The 18820-nt window shown below is 38.0% G+C and overlaps 1 protein-coding gene across 2 annotated transcripts in view; it reads left to right on the plus strand.

Annotated features, from left to right (window-relative positions):
* PLA2R1 (phospholipase A2 receptor 1) overlaps positions 1 to 17615 on the plus strand; it is a 104892-nt gene extending 87277 nt beyond the window's left edge. The window contains exons 21-30 of one of the 2 annotated variants that reach the window (XM_070422895.1): positions 3655 to 3772; positions 4428 to 4558; positions 4906 to 5053; positions 8409 to 8647; positions 10197 to 10365; positions 11529 to 11669; positions 12861 to 12977; positions 14191 to 14367; positions 15131 to 15163; positions 15291 to 17615. In XM_070422895.1, the coding sequence (XP_070278996.1) occupies positions 3655 to 3772; positions 4428 to 4558; positions 4906 to 5053; positions 8409 to 8647; positions 10197 to 10365; positions 11529 to 11669; positions 12861 to 12977; positions 14191 to 14367; positions 15131 to 15163; positions 15291 to 15508 (1491 nt within the window). In that variant the 3' untranslated portion in view covers positions 15509 to 17615. The remainder of the gene's footprint in view (positions 1 to 3654; positions 3773 to 4427; positions 4559 to 4905; positions 5054 to 8408; positions 8648 to 10196; positions 10366 to 11528; positions 11670 to 12860; positions 12978 to 14190; positions 14368 to 15130; positions 15164 to 15290) is intronic. The other variant, XM_070422896.1, reaches the window with a different exon arrangement.
* The last annotated feature ends 1205 nt before the right edge of the window (positions 17616 to 18820 follow it).

Below are 18820 nucleotides of genomic sequence, written 5' to 3' on the forward strand. Positions count from 1 at the left end.
TTGGGCGACAGCAATAACAAGCATTGCCCACATCACAGTTCTGAATGAGTTGCAATATATTATGTCCCATCAAACTTTATTTTTTGTTTGTCATCTTTCTAGGATTAATTTCTATTGGTTATTTCTAAGAAAAAAAAAACTTGGTTGATTAAGGGCCACCTTTTAGAGTTTTAAAACTGAGATACCAGAAGTTAAGCTCTTTTTCTAATGTTTACAAATGATTTCCTCTGTGTTTAATGGTATGAAAGAGGCTTGACCAGGGATTACCCCCGGAGGAGTGGTTCATCTAAGAGACTTGTCACAGCAGAACTGTAGGAGGAAGGAATTCCAAGTGTGTGTGTGTGTGTGTGTGTGTGTGTGTGTGTGTATGTGTGTTAGATGAACTTTTGTGCTTCTATTTATACGTTTTTATTCAAGGACCTGAATTGAGTGCTAATGGCTATTTTGAGCTAGTATTTTATTTCATGCACAACATAGTCTTAAAAAACATTCTTCTTTTTTTAAAAAACGTATTCAAATTCGCAGCATTTTATTCATTCATTCATTTAACTATATTGGATATTGGTAAGTCAATGGTTAGGAAAAATATAAACAATCCCTTCTCTTTTGGAGCTTATAGATTTGAGGGGGAATAAACAGTAATGAATCAGTCAGGTAAATACTGTATAATTTAAAGTTGTGACATGTATGATGAACAAGTGTTACAAAGTTCTATAAAATGTATAATAGGAGGACCTGATTGAAGTGGTCTGAAGGACAGGGAACATTAGAAGTAGGGGGAACAGCATGTGCTAAGGTGCTGTGATGAGAGGGAATGTGACATAGTTAAGAAATCGAAGGAAGCATAGAGATCCTGAATATGAGAGGGGAGACGAAAGATATAGGCAAGGGTTATATCGCCTTAGAGTTCCTGGTTTTTATTCTAAGAGCAACGGGAAATCCTTGAAGGGTTTAACTAAAGAAGGATATGATCAGGACTGAATTTTGAGAAGAATCACTCAAGCTACAGTGCCAATATAGAATGGAAGAGGAGTTAGAACGGTAAGGGCAGTTAGGAAGCTATTACAGTAGTCCAGGCAAGAGATTATTAGTAGCTTGAACTAAGATGATGCTGATAAAGAATGTGGGGCAGTGGGAATAGTGGGTGACTCTGAGAAATGGGATTTCCAAGTGATAGCATTGAAGGGATGATGGAGTGGGAGAGTGAGGAAGACTCCAGGTTTAGGCTGGTATAAATGCAGCACTGACCGGGCCATTCAATGCCAGTCAGCACGTTGGGAAAGCACCGAGTTTGCCAGGTGGAGCATGAATCCTATTTTCAGATTTTAAGCTGGAAATGACTTTGAAACAAAAGAGAACTTTATGTCCAAAACTAGTTTGGAATACAGGAGGATATCCTTCATTCACAGTCATAATCAGAGATCCATTCAACTTGACCACATTTTGTAAATTAGCAAGTAAATAAACAATTTAAAATTAAGGATGCTGTACTTCATCTTGCTGGTCTGCTTTAATTATTATGACACCCTTTTGAAGCGTGTTAGTAAATATGTCATATTTTTAGAAACAATGAAGTCCTGGCAATGTGCCACAGTCAAGCTTGACTGAAGCCAATGTTGGGGGGAAGGAAGAAAGAAGAGGGGAGCGTGTGTGTGTATGTGTGTGTGTGTGTGTGTGTTTTCTGGAGAGATTTACTGAGCTAACTGAACCTACGAGGTTCATTGGTATTTATGAATGGTTCATTAGTGTGACTATCTGAACACAAGGTGAATTCACATTAAATGATAAGACTTCCTAATAATTAGTATGTGCCTCTCTTTGGAATTTGTAATTAGAGGAAAGAGGAAAAATGAAGGAAACAGATAAAAGGGCAGCTGTTGTAAAATTAAAATCTTTTATAACCAATTCTGTTTCTTTGTGAAGCAAACTAGGTAAAGGAAACCAGAATTGAAAATGTACTTACTTCCTCTCTTAGTTGGTAACTCAACTTCAGGCTTTTTATACTAAGAGCAGTGTGAAATCACTGAAGGGTTTGCACTAAAGAGTGACAGGATCGGACCGAGTCCTGAAAAGAATTGCAGAGGCACTACTGGCATTTGGGGCTGGAGGATTCTTTGTTCTGGGGGACTGACCTGTGCATTATAGAATGTTTAGCAGCCTCCCTGATCTCTACTCACTAGTGGCCTATAGTAGTCCCCCCACTTTGAGATGTGACACCAAAAATGTCTCCAGACGTTACCAAAATATCCCCTGAGGGACAAAGTGGCCCCAATTGAGAGCCATTGGACTAAATCTAGACTATCTCACAATGTCATTTGACAGCAGTTTCAAACTCTATTGGGTTGTATTTCATTCCATACATATTAATTGGTGACCTTCTTTGTTGTGATGTTCAAAGAGGGACAACATTTAGCCTCTGCTTTTGAAGGAAGTTATGGCAGGGGGAGGTATGGGAGGCAGACAAATTTAGAAATTAAGGAAAAATGGGTAAGGATGTCATTCCAGAGGAGGTTGGGGAAGGAAGCTCTCTCAGGGGCAGGCTTCCATGCTACCCTAGAATTATCTTGTAGTTGAGATTTTCTCAATGGCAAGATCTTGAAATCTGACCTATTAATAACCAGAGTTGTTTATGTTCATTGATGAGAGAATATACCGATGGAGTACCCTTTGCATAAAGTCTATCCTGACTTCTCTGGAACTTAGCCTGATCAGTTGTTATATCCTTTCTCCCCTCCCCCTCCCCCTCCCTCTCTCCCTCCCTCCCCCCCCCCCCCCCCCACATGACTCCATCAGGCCCTACTAACATGTTTAAGTTTTACTGAGCTTTGGGAGTGGGAAGCTTTTCTTCAACTCTCATTTCTCTTCCTAGAGTAGTTACTGCTTCATTTCTCTTCCTGTAATGAGTAACCCCTGCTACACCACGACTGAGTCTTCATGAGCAACAATCAATTCTCACTGCCAAATCCCACAGCTTTCCTTTTGTGTTCCATTTAGCAATGTTGACCACCCTCTCCTTTGTGTCTTCTTCCTGGGCTCCCTAGGTCCTGCCCTAGCTTCTCCTCCCACTGGACTCATGTTTTGTTTTGTTTTGTTTTGTTTTGTTTTGTTTTGTTTTGTTTTGTTTTTTCTGGCTCTTCCTTGTGCACTTGCTGACCACATGGTTGATTCCAAGTTCGTAGTGAATTTAAATACTAATGTAGTTTTGAGTCCCTGGTATTTCTCTCTCATTTCAAGTGAGGAAGCGTATTTGCCGTTGAAACTGAACTAAGCCACTATTAGCCAGATTTAGATGAAATCTGCCACACTACACTTTGCAGTCAGGCTGGTTTCTTTTTAGAAGGAATACTATTTCTCATTGAGCAGAAGACATTGTTCTGATATCCTGCAGGACAAAACACATCCTTGCTTCTGTTCCTGCCTGATGCTAGTGCAAGGTAGGCATTCACTTCCCCAGAAAGCTGGTCCTCTTTCTTTTATTTTCACACCTTGGAGCAGCTCAAAGCATTAAAAAAAAAAAGAGAGTCATTTCTGAGCAAAAAAAATACAAAGAATTTTCAAGGCTGATCCATGGTATCTTTGGGAAATTTTTAATTCATTATAAAAATATGGAAATGAACGGAGGTTTTTGTTTTGTTTTGTTGACATTTTTTATAGTGCCTTTTGGTGAAAATCCCCAAAGGCCCAAGTGATTGGAAGAACTGGACGTCTGCTCAAGATTTCTGTGTTGAAGAAGGGGGGACACTGGTCACCATTGAAAACAAGGTGGAGCAAGGTAGTCAATGTTCATCAGGCACAAATAACTATTTTTATTCAAGTATTTATTAAACTATTCCCCCAACATACTAACATTTCCAAATCAGTATTTTCATGAATTCTTCCGTTTTACCTATAAGGCTTAGATCATAACATCTATAAAAGTTCGTGTACTGCATTGCCTATAAACTGTTGCTTTGGAACCTTTTGTCTCACCAGTCGTAATAAAGAGAATAAAGACATAGATCTGATCTGTATTTCAAAGGGCCAGAATAATCTGAGGTAAAATCTATTATAATTGCATGGCATAATTTTTTAGATTCCTTTAGATTCACCTATATGCTTTTATTAGATACTTAGGCAATTATATACTTAGTATAAATATAGCAAATAAATTCTCTTTTGTTAAGAAAAGCATTGAATGAACATTGGAAATTGTTTTGTTAATGATACGATGAAATCCCAGGCTTCACCAGCTAATTTCTGTCAATTTAAGCAGAAACAACAGTGAAAGACTGCATTACCTTAATAAGGACAAAATAACAAATTCTGACAATTGACTGGTAGTTAAGTCTTGCTGTCATTTAAATAAAATCGTAGCTATAAACAGAATTGGCTGATTACCCAAATGGATTATATAGCATTGAAATTTATAATGTATTCTTATTTTTCAGCTTTCATTACTATGAATCTTTATGGACAGACCACTGATGTGTGGATAGGGCTACAAAATGATGATTATGAAAAATGGCTAAGTGGAAAGCGTGCGGTATATTCTAACTGGTCTCCAATTGATATAATAAATGTAAGTGTTAAGATTTACTTTTTAGAAATTGGCAAGAGATTTTGCTCAAGACTTGTTTACTAAAGTTTTTTTATTCCTCTTATATTTTATAGGCATAAATTTATATTAGTCAATTATTAATATATTCATTTTAATAATGCAATATATAATTTTCACATGTTCCATAAATGTAATTACTCATCACAAGAATTATTTATGTCTTAGGTTATGAAGTGATCTGTGAACAGATTTATTAAATGCAAACAAAAGAAAAATGGTGTTTGAATTTTTAAAATTATGTCCTTAATAAAAATGTCGGTGTTATGATAATGTTATATGTTACCTTTAAGGAAAATCTATTCTTTTAGATTCCAAGTCATAACACCACCGAAGTTCAAAAGCACATTCCTCTCTGTGCTTTGCTGTCAAGTAATACTAATTTTCATTTCACTGGAAAATGGTATTTTGAAGACTGTGGAAAAGAAGGTTATGGGTTTGTTTGTGAGAAAATGCAGGGTAAGAAATATTTGCTTCTTTATTCCTTTCATTTATATGATTCACTCTTCTTTTCCATTTTGTTTTACATGCTGTATAACTGACAGTTTCATAGCTTAACAGTGCCAGGCACTGATTTTTTGAGATTTATATACATAGTCTTTTAATTTCTGCTAACCCAGGATTATGCCCTCTAGTGGGGTTCTATAGACTGCAAAGACCACATGAGTGACGGCCAAGTTTAGGCATCCATTTGGTCATATTAAAAGGTATTATTGCTTTGTTCTGGGATTATATGTCTGTTCAGGCAATTAAAAGGATTGCTAAATGCTGGAAAAGAATCAAGGAAAGAAACCAACTCAATACTTACTCCTGTCTTGGAATGCCAAAAATGGTCTTTGTAACTAAACATGGCATGCAGCACGTTTCTCGATCTGATGGTGACAACACCCAATGATTTGTGGTGTGAAGTAACAAAACCATACTACCACAAGTAGCCAATGGGTCCATGAACAGTGTGAATGCCCTGTGAGGACAACAACAATAGCTCATAGCTCATGCTTTCACTGAGGGCTAGGTTTCCCTGTACTATGCAACCGTAGAAGGTCATGCTTTGTGTCTGGAGCTATGTGGAACTCTGGGCAACCTAGTATATATGCTTACTTGCAATAGGAATTATAACTCTTACTGTTTCATACATTTGGACCCTTTAATGATGTTAAGTATTAACCCATCCTCGGAAAAGCAGCTCCAGGGAAACCCTGTTTCCTGGGTTCACCGGTATCACTTAATCACAATAGTGGTTGGGAACTGAAAGAAAATACCAGACCAGTTATAGCAAGAGTATTATGAGAAGAGCAGAGTCTTGCAAGGAGAGAAATAATTCCAATATGCCATATCTTTGCATACTTATGATGTACCTGGCGTTGTGCCTTGGCTTTATCTGCATTATGTCATAAAATCCTCATGACGAATCTAGGAAGTAGATAAAAGTCTCCCCATTTTACAAATGAGGAACTTGAGGATTAGAAAAGATAAGTAACACACTCAAATTAAATACAATTATTTCATTCCACGACCTTGAGTTTGATCTCTTCTAGAAATGTACTCCTGACCACTTTCTCTCTTTGATATTTGGGGACGAACAATGTATATGTTCTTTGGGAGATAGTATAGGGTAGTGGTGGTGGAGAGCGTGGGCACTGGAGCTCACACCGCTCTAGGTTCCTACCCTACCTCTGTAAATAAACGGTTAGTCAAGTTTCTTTTCTTCTCTGAACCTTGACTTCTGCATCTATTAAATGGAATAAAACTATTTCACAGGATCTCTGTATATATTGGGTTATATATGTTTAATAAATAATGACTCTCTTTATTGTTATTTCCAAACCATATTATTCAACTACTCAAATTCTTATAGTCTACACGCAGGGGTCCTCAAACTTTTTAAACAGGGGGCCAGTTCACTGTCCCTCAGACCGTTGGAGGGCCGGACTATAGTTTAAAAAAAAAAACTATGAACAAATTTCTATGCACACTGTACATATCTTATTTTGAAGTAAAAAAACAAAACGGGAACAAATACAATATTTGTATTTGCATGTGGCCCGCGGGCCGTAGTTTGAGGACTCCTGGACAGTGATTACTCAAATTTTTATCTTCACGAAAGATAAAATGTCTGAATAAAAAGAGAGTCAAGGGCAAAGTCAACACCCCCAATTTGGAACTTGGTTTCCAATGGATCTTTCTTTTTCACAGAAATGAGTGGCAAAATCATGTTGCTCAAAGTCACTTATGTTTTGAAACCTGATGGAATCAACTACATAAGGAGAAATTCATATAGGTGAAAATACAGATTTATAACATTAGTGGGGGAGCACAGTTAAATGGGTGCTTAGATCACATATACAAGAAATTTTAGTTACCTTAATTTTACTAACTGTTAAAATTTTAAAATAGATATTTGGTTTTATATAAATAACCTTACACTTCATACACAGGCTAGCAAACAGACTTCTAGCAAAAAAAGAAAGAAAGAAAGGAACAACAGCAGATGATAAAAGTGTGGTCCATCACAATTTACTTGGTTAATTTCACTTTGGTTTTACAACATGCATTGAGGTAACATTTTCAGGTAAAAGTTGAATTCCCACTTTGTCATTTTTATTTGGAAGATTGTGACAACAGGAGGAGAGGGGAGAAGAAGCAACAACATTTATTGAGTGCCTACTATATCCCAGGTACCAGAGTAAGTGCTCTTTGTAGAAATCTCAATGAATTCTACCCACACCCCTCTTAGGAGGTCTTTCTGACCTTACAGACTATAAATGTGAGGTTTTAAGAGATTAACTACTTTCCCAAGGTTTCTTAGCCATGTAGGGTCAGGACTAGAGTTGAGTCACACCTTATCATGCTCCTTTTCAAGCCCACATGGAGTGAAACCCGTGTAGAGAAAGAAATCCAAGCCACTTTAGATCAAACACTTAAGAAACCCTTACCTTGTTTTTGTATTTTAAGTTCTCAAAATTTAGCCTGTCAAGCACATAATATGATACAGAACAAAAAGGCGGGCTCAATCCCTAGTGTGGGGCATGCAGCAGGCAGCCGATGGATGCTTCTCTCTCATCATTGATGTTCCTCTCCCTTCCTTTTTGAAATTAATAAAAATATATTTTAAAAAATAAATAAAATAAAATTATCTCTTCCTAAAAAAGATCTCAGAAGTAGAAAGCAGAACCACTGACTTCCAAGGAATCGAACTGTGACCTCCTGGTTCATAGGTAGACACTCAACCACTGAGTCATGCCTGCTAGGCTGTATTTCTAAGTGTTAATTAATTTTTAAGCTTCTTTATGTATGTATACATGTAAACATTAGACATGATAACGATCATACAGTCTGAAAAGTTTAATAAAGTGTTACATTTGAGAATGCTCACTTGCAAATTATGTCTGCAGTGCAGTATATGATGACGTGGCATATGCCAATATTCTCTCGTCAGTATTAAGTTCTGCGGGAGCACATGTGTTAGGCCGAACAAGGAAAGCCAGCAGAAGGAAACCTACCTGGGTCACATGCCTTCCACCAGCGTGGTCAGTTTGACAAAAGATGTTCAAAATGGGAAACCTTCCAGAAATGACATTTATTATATGTTTATATTTTTAAAGAAACTCATTCATTAAATGTCCTAAGTGTTTGAATTCTTTAACATCACCTGTGCTTTCAGGTAGTGTCCTCGGTTTGAAGACGTCAGTTCTGAGAAGAAAAACATTGCTGTTAACAGCATGGGCCATGTGGCAGGTTCCCATGCTAAGCTTTGCCTCCCCCTGCCTCCTCCAGATGCTGCAAATGATCTTTGTTGTTGTTCTTGTTCTAGATACTTCTGGACATGGTGTAAATACATCTGATATGTATCCCATCCCCAACACCTTAGACTATGGAAACAAAACTTACAAAATAATCAGTGCAAATATGACGTGGTACACAGCAATGAGAGCCTGCATGCTGCACGGAGCAGAACTGGCCAGCTTTACAGATCAGTATCACCAGTCCTTCCTCACTGTTATCCTCAACCGGCTAGGACATGCCCACTGGATTGGACTGTTCTCTGCAGATGTACGTGTCCTCAGACCCCTTGGACAATCCTCACCTCATCCCATTTCACATCTACTTCCTCAGGAGGCGAGTCACTGAAATTAGCACAGAAAAAAATTTCCCCAGAAGTAATAGTAAATGTAACATTTCGGCCATTGGTTTATGCAGTAACTACTGACCAACCTTATGAGCAGCCTGTGACCACAAAATATAAACACCTTCTTAGAATAAATATCCACTTGCCTAGTTTCTGGAAATGAATGCCCTTCAAAGGTTCTATGAAATTTTCTGAGAAATTTCAAGATGCTTCCTCATGTACTGGAACACCTCTTACACTCAAGCACCTTTATTTGGGTAATTTGTTGCATTTAAAAAATTCCCAAGAAAAACTAATCATGCTTCCTGTTTAGAAATTTGGCCATTAATAACTTCAGTATCCCTTGACATTTACCATGTAGGTTATTTTTCTCCTCTGGGAATGTAGTTTGGAGAGTAAGGTGTGTTTTTTTAAGTTTTCTTTTTTCTTTAATAAAAATAATCACACACTCAAATTAGTGAAAGTAAATCAATTCTATCCTGACCTCTAGTGCTACTCCCCAAAGTCAATCACTGTTAACCATTTCTGGTGTGTCATTTAGAAATTTTCTGTACAGGCACATATATGTAAATGTAATGGATGAATATGTATATTGTTTTTTAAATATAAATGAGAACTTGCTAGATATGCTGTATCTTTAAACTTGCTTTTTTATTTAATATACTTTGTACAGCTTTCAATGTCAGTACATAAAAATCTAACACATGTAAGGATATATCACACTTTATTAAACAATTCTCCTCTGAATGGATAGCTGGGTTCGTCCCAGTTTTCACAATAACAAACAATGCACAACAAATATCCTGTGCAGGTAGGATGAGTTCCCAGAAGTGAAGTTGCTCAGTACACTTTGAATTGTAACAAGTAGTATCTGCAATTTACATGCCAACATTAGTGTATGATAACATCTAATTTTTTCACATCTTTGCCAACACTGGGTATGTCAAAATTTTAATCCTTGCCAGTGAGATAGGTAAAAGGATGGTGTTTATGGTTGTTGACTGTGTTTTCGTATTGCAGAATGTTTTAACTTATGCAGTCGATTTTTGCTTTATGACCTCTGGATTTTCTACCAGACTTGGAGAGATTTTTCCCACACTCAGAGTATAAAATATGTAGCCAAGTTTTCTTTAGCACTTCTATATGTTCAATTTTATGTTTGAATCTTTGATCAATCTGAAATTTATTTTGGTGTAAGGAACAAGGTATTGATCCAACTTCACTCTGATTGCTTGCTGGTAAATTATAGTGGCAGGGAGCCAAGGATGCCCCAAAACTAAAGAAGACATCTCTTCAGGCAGATGTTCTTTTTTGTCAGGCCATATTCACAAGCTGTCCTAGACCCCCTGAAATAGAAATCTAAGATGTGGAAATACAAATCTGTGTGTGGAGTGGTGGGTTGCCCAGACAGCATTGGGTGATGCCCAAACAGCGGTCTTGGCAAGGAAATGATGGTTCCGTTTCCCTCCACAGGATGGTCTCAGTTTTGACTGGTTAGATGGCGCCAAATCCTCCTTCACTTTTTGGAAAGAGGATGAGCCATCCTTCCTGGGTGACTGTGGTTTTGCTGACACCAATGGGTTCTGGAGTATCACAGCCTGTGAGACATTTCTGCAAGGAGCCATTTGTCATGTACCTACTGGTAGGTTCAATTCTATTCAACTAAAAACATATGTACTGTGCACCTACTACATGCCAGGAGTGTGCTAAGCAGGAGCTAGGAGGAAGAGTAGTAAGGAGTGTCTGCCTCCAGAAGCCTTTGGCCTGGTAGGTGATGTACAGGCAAATAACTGTTATACAAGGCAGGGCTACCAAACCATAGAGAGGTAGCAAGTGTTGTGGGGGTTAGCAAGAAAAAGAACACATCATATCCACTTCAAACCAGATCCTCATTCCTTTGATTGCTGCGGTGTATGTAGAGTCCTTAACACTAGTTGGTCTCTTTTTAAATCTCTCATTTAGTAAAAGTGCACTTACTTTTTACATTCTGGATATGATAAGTCAAATAGCATGCACATTATGTAACTTCAGATCAAAATAACTCAGGCTGAAAGTCATATACTTTGGAAAAGCCAATCCTGCTTCTAAAACACCATAAGAGTTAGCCTTCCCTTTCAACAACACTGCGTTTATTGAGTGCTTTAGAAGCATCGGGCACTATCTCACTTAAACTTCTCAAGCTGTAAGATGTTGTTAGATCTCTTGTGTAGATAAAGAAACCAAAGTATAGGGAGGTTACATATCAGGCCCACAGACACCTACCTAGGATCTCAGTGTGATGTGTCTGACTCTTGTGCTTGCCCTCTGAAGCAAAGTCCACCCCAAATTTCCCTGTGTTATGTTACGTGATGTGATGTTATATGATACACTATTGAATGCATTATTTTCTCTGATAGGTTGATTAGCAGGTAAGGATTTGCTAAGTCTATAATATTCAGCACCGCATGTAATAAATTTTGTACATTGCCTTTGGAATTGCCTTTTGCCAGCTTCATTCAGCTGCCAGTATTCCTAAGAATCATATCCCTCAACGTGATACTAATGGTAAACATGAAAGTCAGCCACCTCACCCAGGCAGCACCCAGACTAAGCCTCTATACCCTGTCATGTGTAGGTAAAGGTTATTTCTGCCAGAAATGCTATAAACCAGTCCTAGTTTTGTAATCATGTATATTAAACCACTCTTCCAACTATTACCATGAAAATCTCATTACATATATTTATCTTGGTCTTTCATAGAATGTAATGCAATATTCATCTCAACTCAGTCACCACACTGAAATCATAACTGATTTTTGTTTATAGAAACAAGACCATTTGGACACCCAGAGCTGTGCTCTGAAACATCTATTCCCTGGATAAAATTCAAAAGTAATTGCTACAGTTTTTCTACAGTCCTAGATAGTATGAGTTTTGAAGCTGCTCATGAATTTTGCAAAAAGGAAGGTAATTCTTTTGTGATGGTAACATACTTTCAATGTGTTCCTTCTTTTTTAAATTTTATTTTTGGGAGTATTACATATGTCCCCCAGTTTCCCCCTTTTACCCCTTCCACCTGGCTCCCGCCCCACCCAAGGCCCTCACCACACTATTGTCTGTGTTCATGCACTATGTCAATGTGTTCCTTCATGATATTTTAGTAAACAATCTAATTTTTTGTCTGATGATTTAGTGATTTTAGCAGCAATAAAAACACTGAAAAAATAAATAGTATTACATTTATTTGGAGGATGGCTAATATATGAAACTAGAGGCCCGGTGCATGAATTCGTGCACAGATGTGGTCCCTCAGTCCGGCCTGCACTCTCTCGCAGTCTGGGACCCCTCAGGGGATGTCAGACATCCCTCTCCCAGTCCGGGGCTCTCACAGTTCAGAACCCCTCCCTCCTTACTGCCTGCCTGCAGCGGAGGTGGGAGAGGCTCCCACCATTGCCGCTGCACTCACCAGCCATGAGCCTGGCTTCTGGCTGAGCTGCACTACCCCTGTGGGAGCACACTGACCACCAGGGGCCAGCTCCTGCATTGAGCGTCTGCCCCCTGGTGGTCAGTGTGCTTCATAGTGAGTGGTTGAGCACCCTGAGCATATCATTAGCATATTACGCTTTGATTGGTTGAACAGCTGACCGGTAGACTGGACAGTTAGCATATTAGGCTTTTATTATATAGGATTAAATGTCCAGTATAAAACTTTAAAATTTAAGATGATGTCTCAGAATACTGTATTCCCCGCCCCACCCCCCCCCACCCCCCCACCCCCACCCACCCCCCGCCAAAAAAAAAAAATCTTCTTTTGGTAAAGAAACATCTAGGAAAAGGTACGTTTGGAATAGTAGAGAACATTTTGATTTTTCTTAGAAGTAATAAAATAGAAAGTAACTATGTGAATGCTTTCGAATTACAGATTTTTTTATGTTCCCTAAAATTAATATTCTATGCTTTTACTTCTGAGATTAAAGCTTGTATCTCTTAATGAATATGGTTTTGCTTTAACATTTTTCACCAAAAATCACTTACATACACTAGAAATTTTCACTTTTCAAAGCCTGAGCTTTATAAATTATGGTATGGGAGACATTTTTAAAATTGTATTTACATGTGAACACAAGTACTTGTTCATTTGCTGTTTGTCTTTTACAGGATCTAATCTTTTAACCATCAAGGATGAGGCTGAAAATTTATTTCTCCTAGAAGAGCTCTCTGTTTTTGTTTCTTCTGTCCAGATGGTTTGGTTGAATGCTCAGTTTGACGATGACAGTAAGTAATTGGTGTAGAGAAGAGGGGAGAGCAAAAATAAGCACATGGTGGTCAAGGCTGGTGAAAATGGCCTCTACAAACCAGAAAACTCTCCTTGGATAGATTTGCTGTGAAAAACAGCACACGTGTTAAAGCCATTTCTTCCAAAAAAACATTGCTAACCCTTTTCTGTGAAATAACCCCAAATGAAAACAAACAAGTTTATCTGCATGAAGATGCTTGACTGGAACTTTATGTTCACAGACTGAGTCATAGACACCAAACCATATTCATTTGAAAATACCCCAGGGTGTTAAAAAACACAATAGAGTGTGATGGTAACATTTAGTAAGCAATCTAATTTTTGTCTGATGATTTAATAATTTTAGCAGTCATAAAAGCATTGAAAAATAAATAGTATTAGATTTGTTTAATGTTTCAGTGGTGAATTATGCTATTAGAATTATTTGCTACCCATAACAACCAAAGTTTATATTCAAATGAGAACATAGTGCTCTTTCCTTTATTTAAATGATGGTTATTGAAAGCACATGTGAATACAATTATTTTAAGTGTTATGGACAGCTTAGATCCTATCAAACAAGTGGTGTACCAAAGTAGAGGGTGGGTCTACCCTGGCAAGCAGTATTATTTCAATCACTGACATTATTTAGAATTTCTAGCACATGGTGATAAAAAGCTGCCTGACTTTTAGTTAGTTTTATTGTTGATTTTAAATCCTTTTTGGACAATGCACCCCTTCATTTCCTACACATGGATGGACTCTCCCATGGCCCCACCCTTTGGTATACCACTGGCTTGCTATTTAAAGAAACTCACTGTAAAATTCTGTTAGAAAGTGAGCCATTTTGTAATGACATAGATGTGAGGACTTCAAAGGATTTTTTCTATGTTATTAGTTTAGTTTACTAAATGATTTCTTTAAGTTGCTTATAATGATAAGAAATATTTCAAAATCCAAACTTACGTTAGCAAACATGAAATCCTCGGTGAACTAAATTGGAACTAAATTAAAATGAATCGAGAGTTGTTCACAAGGCAACTTAACTAATACCTACCTTGCGATGTTGAGTTCATAACTGTATTTACTGAGTTAAAAGCGCCAGATAAGGAGAGAACCTCATTAAATTTAGGGGCTGCTTTTTATGGTTTATTCCAGTCTTCGTAGGTTAGATAACCAATGGTCATTTTAAAATGGGCAATTTTTCCACAGATCAAACCATGAAGTGGTTTGATGGAACTCCCACAGACCAATCAAACTGGGGCATTCGGGAGCCAGAGATGGACCACATCAAACCTCCTCTGTGTGTTGCCCTGAGGATCCCCGAAGGAGTGTGGCACTTATCCCCGTGTCATGAAAAAAAAGGATTTATATGTAAACTGGAGGCAGGTGGGTAAAGTCAGAGGGTGATTCTTCATTTTGATTCCACCCCCTGTAATATTGACCCACCTATTTAACATCTAAAGCTTTTAAAATCCAAGTATTCAGGGAGTACAGATATAGTTTACTCACATTTTTATTGCAAACAAAATGCACAGTGCTGAGACTGAATGGGAATTCTTTGGCTTAAAAAAGGCAGTGTATGTGTTTGTAAGCACTAACAATGATTACTGTAAATCAGGGGTCAGCAAACTTTTCCTGTAAAGGGCTAGATAGAACTATTTCAGGCTCTGGGTGCCATATGGTCTCGGTCCTGCTGCCACTGTAGCATGAAAACAGCCACACACAATGCGGAAATGAAATGTGGCTGACTTCCAATGAAACATCTATACTAATAAAAGTGTAATATGCTAATTAGACTGGACAGCCAAACAGACCTTCCGGACAAAGCCACGGTGGCGGGGGCTGAGACAGAGGTGGTTAGGGGTGATCAGCCAGGCAGGCAGGCCAGCAATTAGGAGCCAGTGGTCCCGGATTGCGAGAGGGATGTCTGACTGCCCCAAGGGGTCCCACATTGTGAGAGGGTGCAAGCCGAGCTGAACACCCCTCCCCTGCACGAATTTTGTGCACCAGGCCTCTAGTTACTTATAAAAACAGAAGCCCAGATTTAACCCATGGGCCATAGTTTGCTGAGCTCGGCTACAAATAATGACATCATTTTACTGACTTAAAAGAAAAACTTCATCTCATTTTCTTTTATATTTAATTTTAGATATTCGCGTGACAAAGGAACATCCAGGAAAAGGTATGTTTGGAGCAGTAGAGAACATTTTGATTTTTCTTAGAAGTAATAAAATAGAAAGTAACTATGTGAGGGTGTCTATTGTACTTCATTGCCATTGAAGTTTTCCCTTTTTCTCATCTTCTTTCAGGACCAAGTCACAGCATCGTACCATTGGCAGTAGCGCTGACACTGATAGCAATTCTGGCCATTTCCACACTTGCCTTCTGCATAAACAAGCACAGGAGTGGTGCCTTCAGGAGACTTGTGGAGTTTCGGAATCCTTACTATCCCACAACCAACTTCAGTGCGGTACATTTGGAAGAAAATATTCTCATTTCAGATCTTGAGAAGAATGACCAGTCGTGAGGAAGCCACAGTCATGAGGACGAGTAAAGAAGACCTCAAGGAGAGCCTGTCTGTATTTTTCTTTACAGACCAGATGCCATTATACTGTGAATTGTGTCGCTAAAAGTGATAATCTTAAAGTGAAGGATAACCAAATTAGAAGGGTGTTGATTTATTCATTTCCCGCAACTGTGACCTATTCTTTCAAAGGGGAAATTACACAATGGTTATTATTCTGAAAACAAGAACTATTAAAAGAAACTCCCTCTCGAAAACTCTCAAACCAATGTTAATTACAGTTTTTGCATTACTGTTTCTACCAAATATTTTGGGGGGAATTTTAAAACTCAGCTATTTAGACATTTACCCACTTTCATTCCATGAAAAGAGAGGAAGTAAAACAAAACGTAAAACCATAAACTTATATGTGATAGGAAAAGGAAAAACCTTCTGAGAGGTTTCTTCTTTGTTTTTAATGCAATCTTTTTAATCCAATCAGTTTTAACTGCAGGGTTTGGAAAATACTGATTTCTAAGCTTAAAAGTCACAGGTTTTGGGCTCTAAACTAATACTTAGGGTGACTCATTTTTATTACTTCTGACTTCTCAAACCAAAGGAGAAGAAAATTTACTTTTCTTTAAATAGTAAAATCTTGGTTAGCAGCGTGCTTTCATAAACAACCACACAATGTGGCCCAAAATATTCCATTATTAAATGATGAGTAAGTTTGATAGTTAAAAATATCTTAGAGATAAGTTTAAAAGGAATTTATTGAGATCCTAAATCTGTTAAAACTCATGGGTTTTATTAAAAACTAAAGGTATGAAATAATATTTAACACCCCTAACAACCAAAAAAATATAAAATGTAACTTGAATTTAAAGGGGAAAATGGAAGATCTGAATTATAGTCCCATTAGAACCAGACTCAAGAATATGTTGAGCAGTACTAGGTAAATTATTCTCCAGCAGTAATCTAGACACCTTTGCTGTTTAAGTGAGTTTATTTGGAGTGTTCTGTTTGGTTAACTGTGGTCCTGGGGAACCATCTCCATTGTGTTGAACTAGTAAGTACAGTCGGTAAATAATGATTAAAAGCATGCTACTGTCCATAAATTTAAAATCACTGATTTGTATCTTCCTTCATTAATTTCTTATAAAGAAACATGACTTCACCATCAATATTTAAGGGTTTACTCATTCCATAAATGTTTATTGAATTTCTATTAAGAACCCAGTGCCACTCTACAAACTGGAGGTACTGGGGTAAGCATGTCCATAAGATCTCTGTTTTCAGGGCACTTCTTTTCTAATGAAGGAAAGTGGACAGTAAACCAGTAAAGAAATGCAGGAGCAGAAAATATCAGGTGGTTATGAATATTCAGTAAGGTCCCATGATAGAGAAAAACTGGGGGTTGTCAGGGTCTCCCTAGAGTGTGCATTTTAGTTATTACAACCAACTGCCTCAAAGCTGGTGGCCACTAATCACAAGGTGGAGCTCCGGGAGAAGGTATGAATACATTTCCAAGTGGCAAACCATCATCATTAGAAATACAATCTGAAGAGCATGCCTTCAGAATGAAGGCCCCATAGCTTGAAACAGTAAATATAGCTTCCCAAAGCAGCTCTTTGCTACTGTTGTGTGTAGTTTACACACTGGAACAATCAGCTTCCATAAATTTTGTAAGTTTTAAGACTTCATTTTTTTAAAGATATTATATTATGTGACAGTTTTATATTTATGACTCAAAAGAATGATTGGCTTGAACTAACCAGATGGTATAAAAGCCCAATTTAAACTAATAAAGAATTTAAAGATTTTTTTTAAAAAAAGCCCAATTTAACAATCTATCAAGTGAAATTAAAGTTCTGTTCTGGTCTTTTCAATGGACTTGGTAAAAAAAAAAATGCTAATCAATTATCCTTCCAGTCAAGCTATGTTGAAGTGGAATAGTCACACATAACAAGCTGACCAAGTATGTCATTCGTAAAGTGGTTCTGCAGAAAGAAACTATACTGCTTGCCAATGCTCTGTATTTGATACTGAATCCTGCAAGTTCAAAAATAGAAAGTATCAAAGTATGTTTTATTCATATATGTGCACTTTAATAAACATTTTTCCATATCTATTTTTAATCTGAACTTGATTTCACAGCTATAGCCTGAAAAGAAAATAGTAGCAGGGTTACAAACACATTTATGCATAATTAATGTGCCCCCTCTTTAAAAAAATCAGTTCTTTTCTATGACTCTAGGTAATGGAAAACCTTGGATTTTTCTTGTTAAGTCCAATGGCTCTTCCCATCCCAGCAGTCTTCTTGCAGTTTAAATGCTTCTTCTACTGAAAGGTCCCCTCCCTATCAAGCATGGATTAGATGGTGTCTTTAGATAAAGGTTCAGTCTTTTGGAGTTTCCTTCCCCTCCTCGGAACGATGGATGGATATATGAGAACTCGGTGTGCCCTTGCGGTGCTGGGGGGAGAAGGTGATAACTGACTGTGGATGTGTGTTACCTGGTGTCCACTGAAGGAAGTTGTTTGGTCCCACTCTTGGGAATTCTCCTGGAATCTGCTATGAAGTCTATAGTTCAGCGGTTCTCAACCTGTGGGTCGCGACCCCTTTGGGGGTCGAACGACCCTTTCACAGGGGTCGCCTAAGACCATTGGAAAACACATATATAATTACATATTGTTTTTGTGATTAATCACTATGCTTTAATTATGTTCAATTTGTAACAATGAAAATACATCCTGCATATCAGATATTTACATTACGATTCATAACAGTAGCAAAATTACAGTTATGAAGTAGCAATGAGAATAATTTTATGGTTGGGGGTCACCACAACATGAGGAACTGTATTAAAGGGTCATGGCATTAGGAAGATTGAGAACCACTGCTATAGTTGGTGCAACCTGTAGTCTATTCTCTGTGATTTGGCCCCATCCCGCCTCTCTCTGGCACCACCTAATCCCGGGAGAATTGGTTGTGACTCCCATTCAATTCCCTCCCTGGACATTGCAATTCTTGGCTCCAAGGCCACTTCATCCCTGCAGTAGTGAGACCCTGTCCAGCACCATCTGCTACTCTGTTAGTCAGGGGAGGCTACATGCTATAGCAAACAATCCCAAAATTTTAGTGGTCTAACAAGCAAAGGTTCATTCCTCCTCCACACCGAAGTGAGCTTGTAGGGGGACTTGGTTTTATTCAGTTATTGGCAGGTCCCAGTTCTTCCCTACAGTCAGGCCTCCATCTCCTAAAGCCTTGGAGTCTTCCAATGGGTCTCCTGCCTCTGAAGTCGTTAACTTGGATACGTGTTTGATTAATCATGTAGC

The sequence above is a fragment of the Myotis yumanensis genome, unplaced genomic scaffold (genome assembly GCF_028538775.1).
Source record: "Myotis yumanensis isolate MYYU_CA2020_CCGP unplaced genomic scaffold, mMyoYum1.0.hap1 SCAF_8, whole genome shotgun sequence".
Classification (NCBI taxonomy): Eukaryota; Metazoa; Chordata; class Mammalia; order Chiroptera; family Vespertilionidae; genus Myotis; species Myotis yumanensis.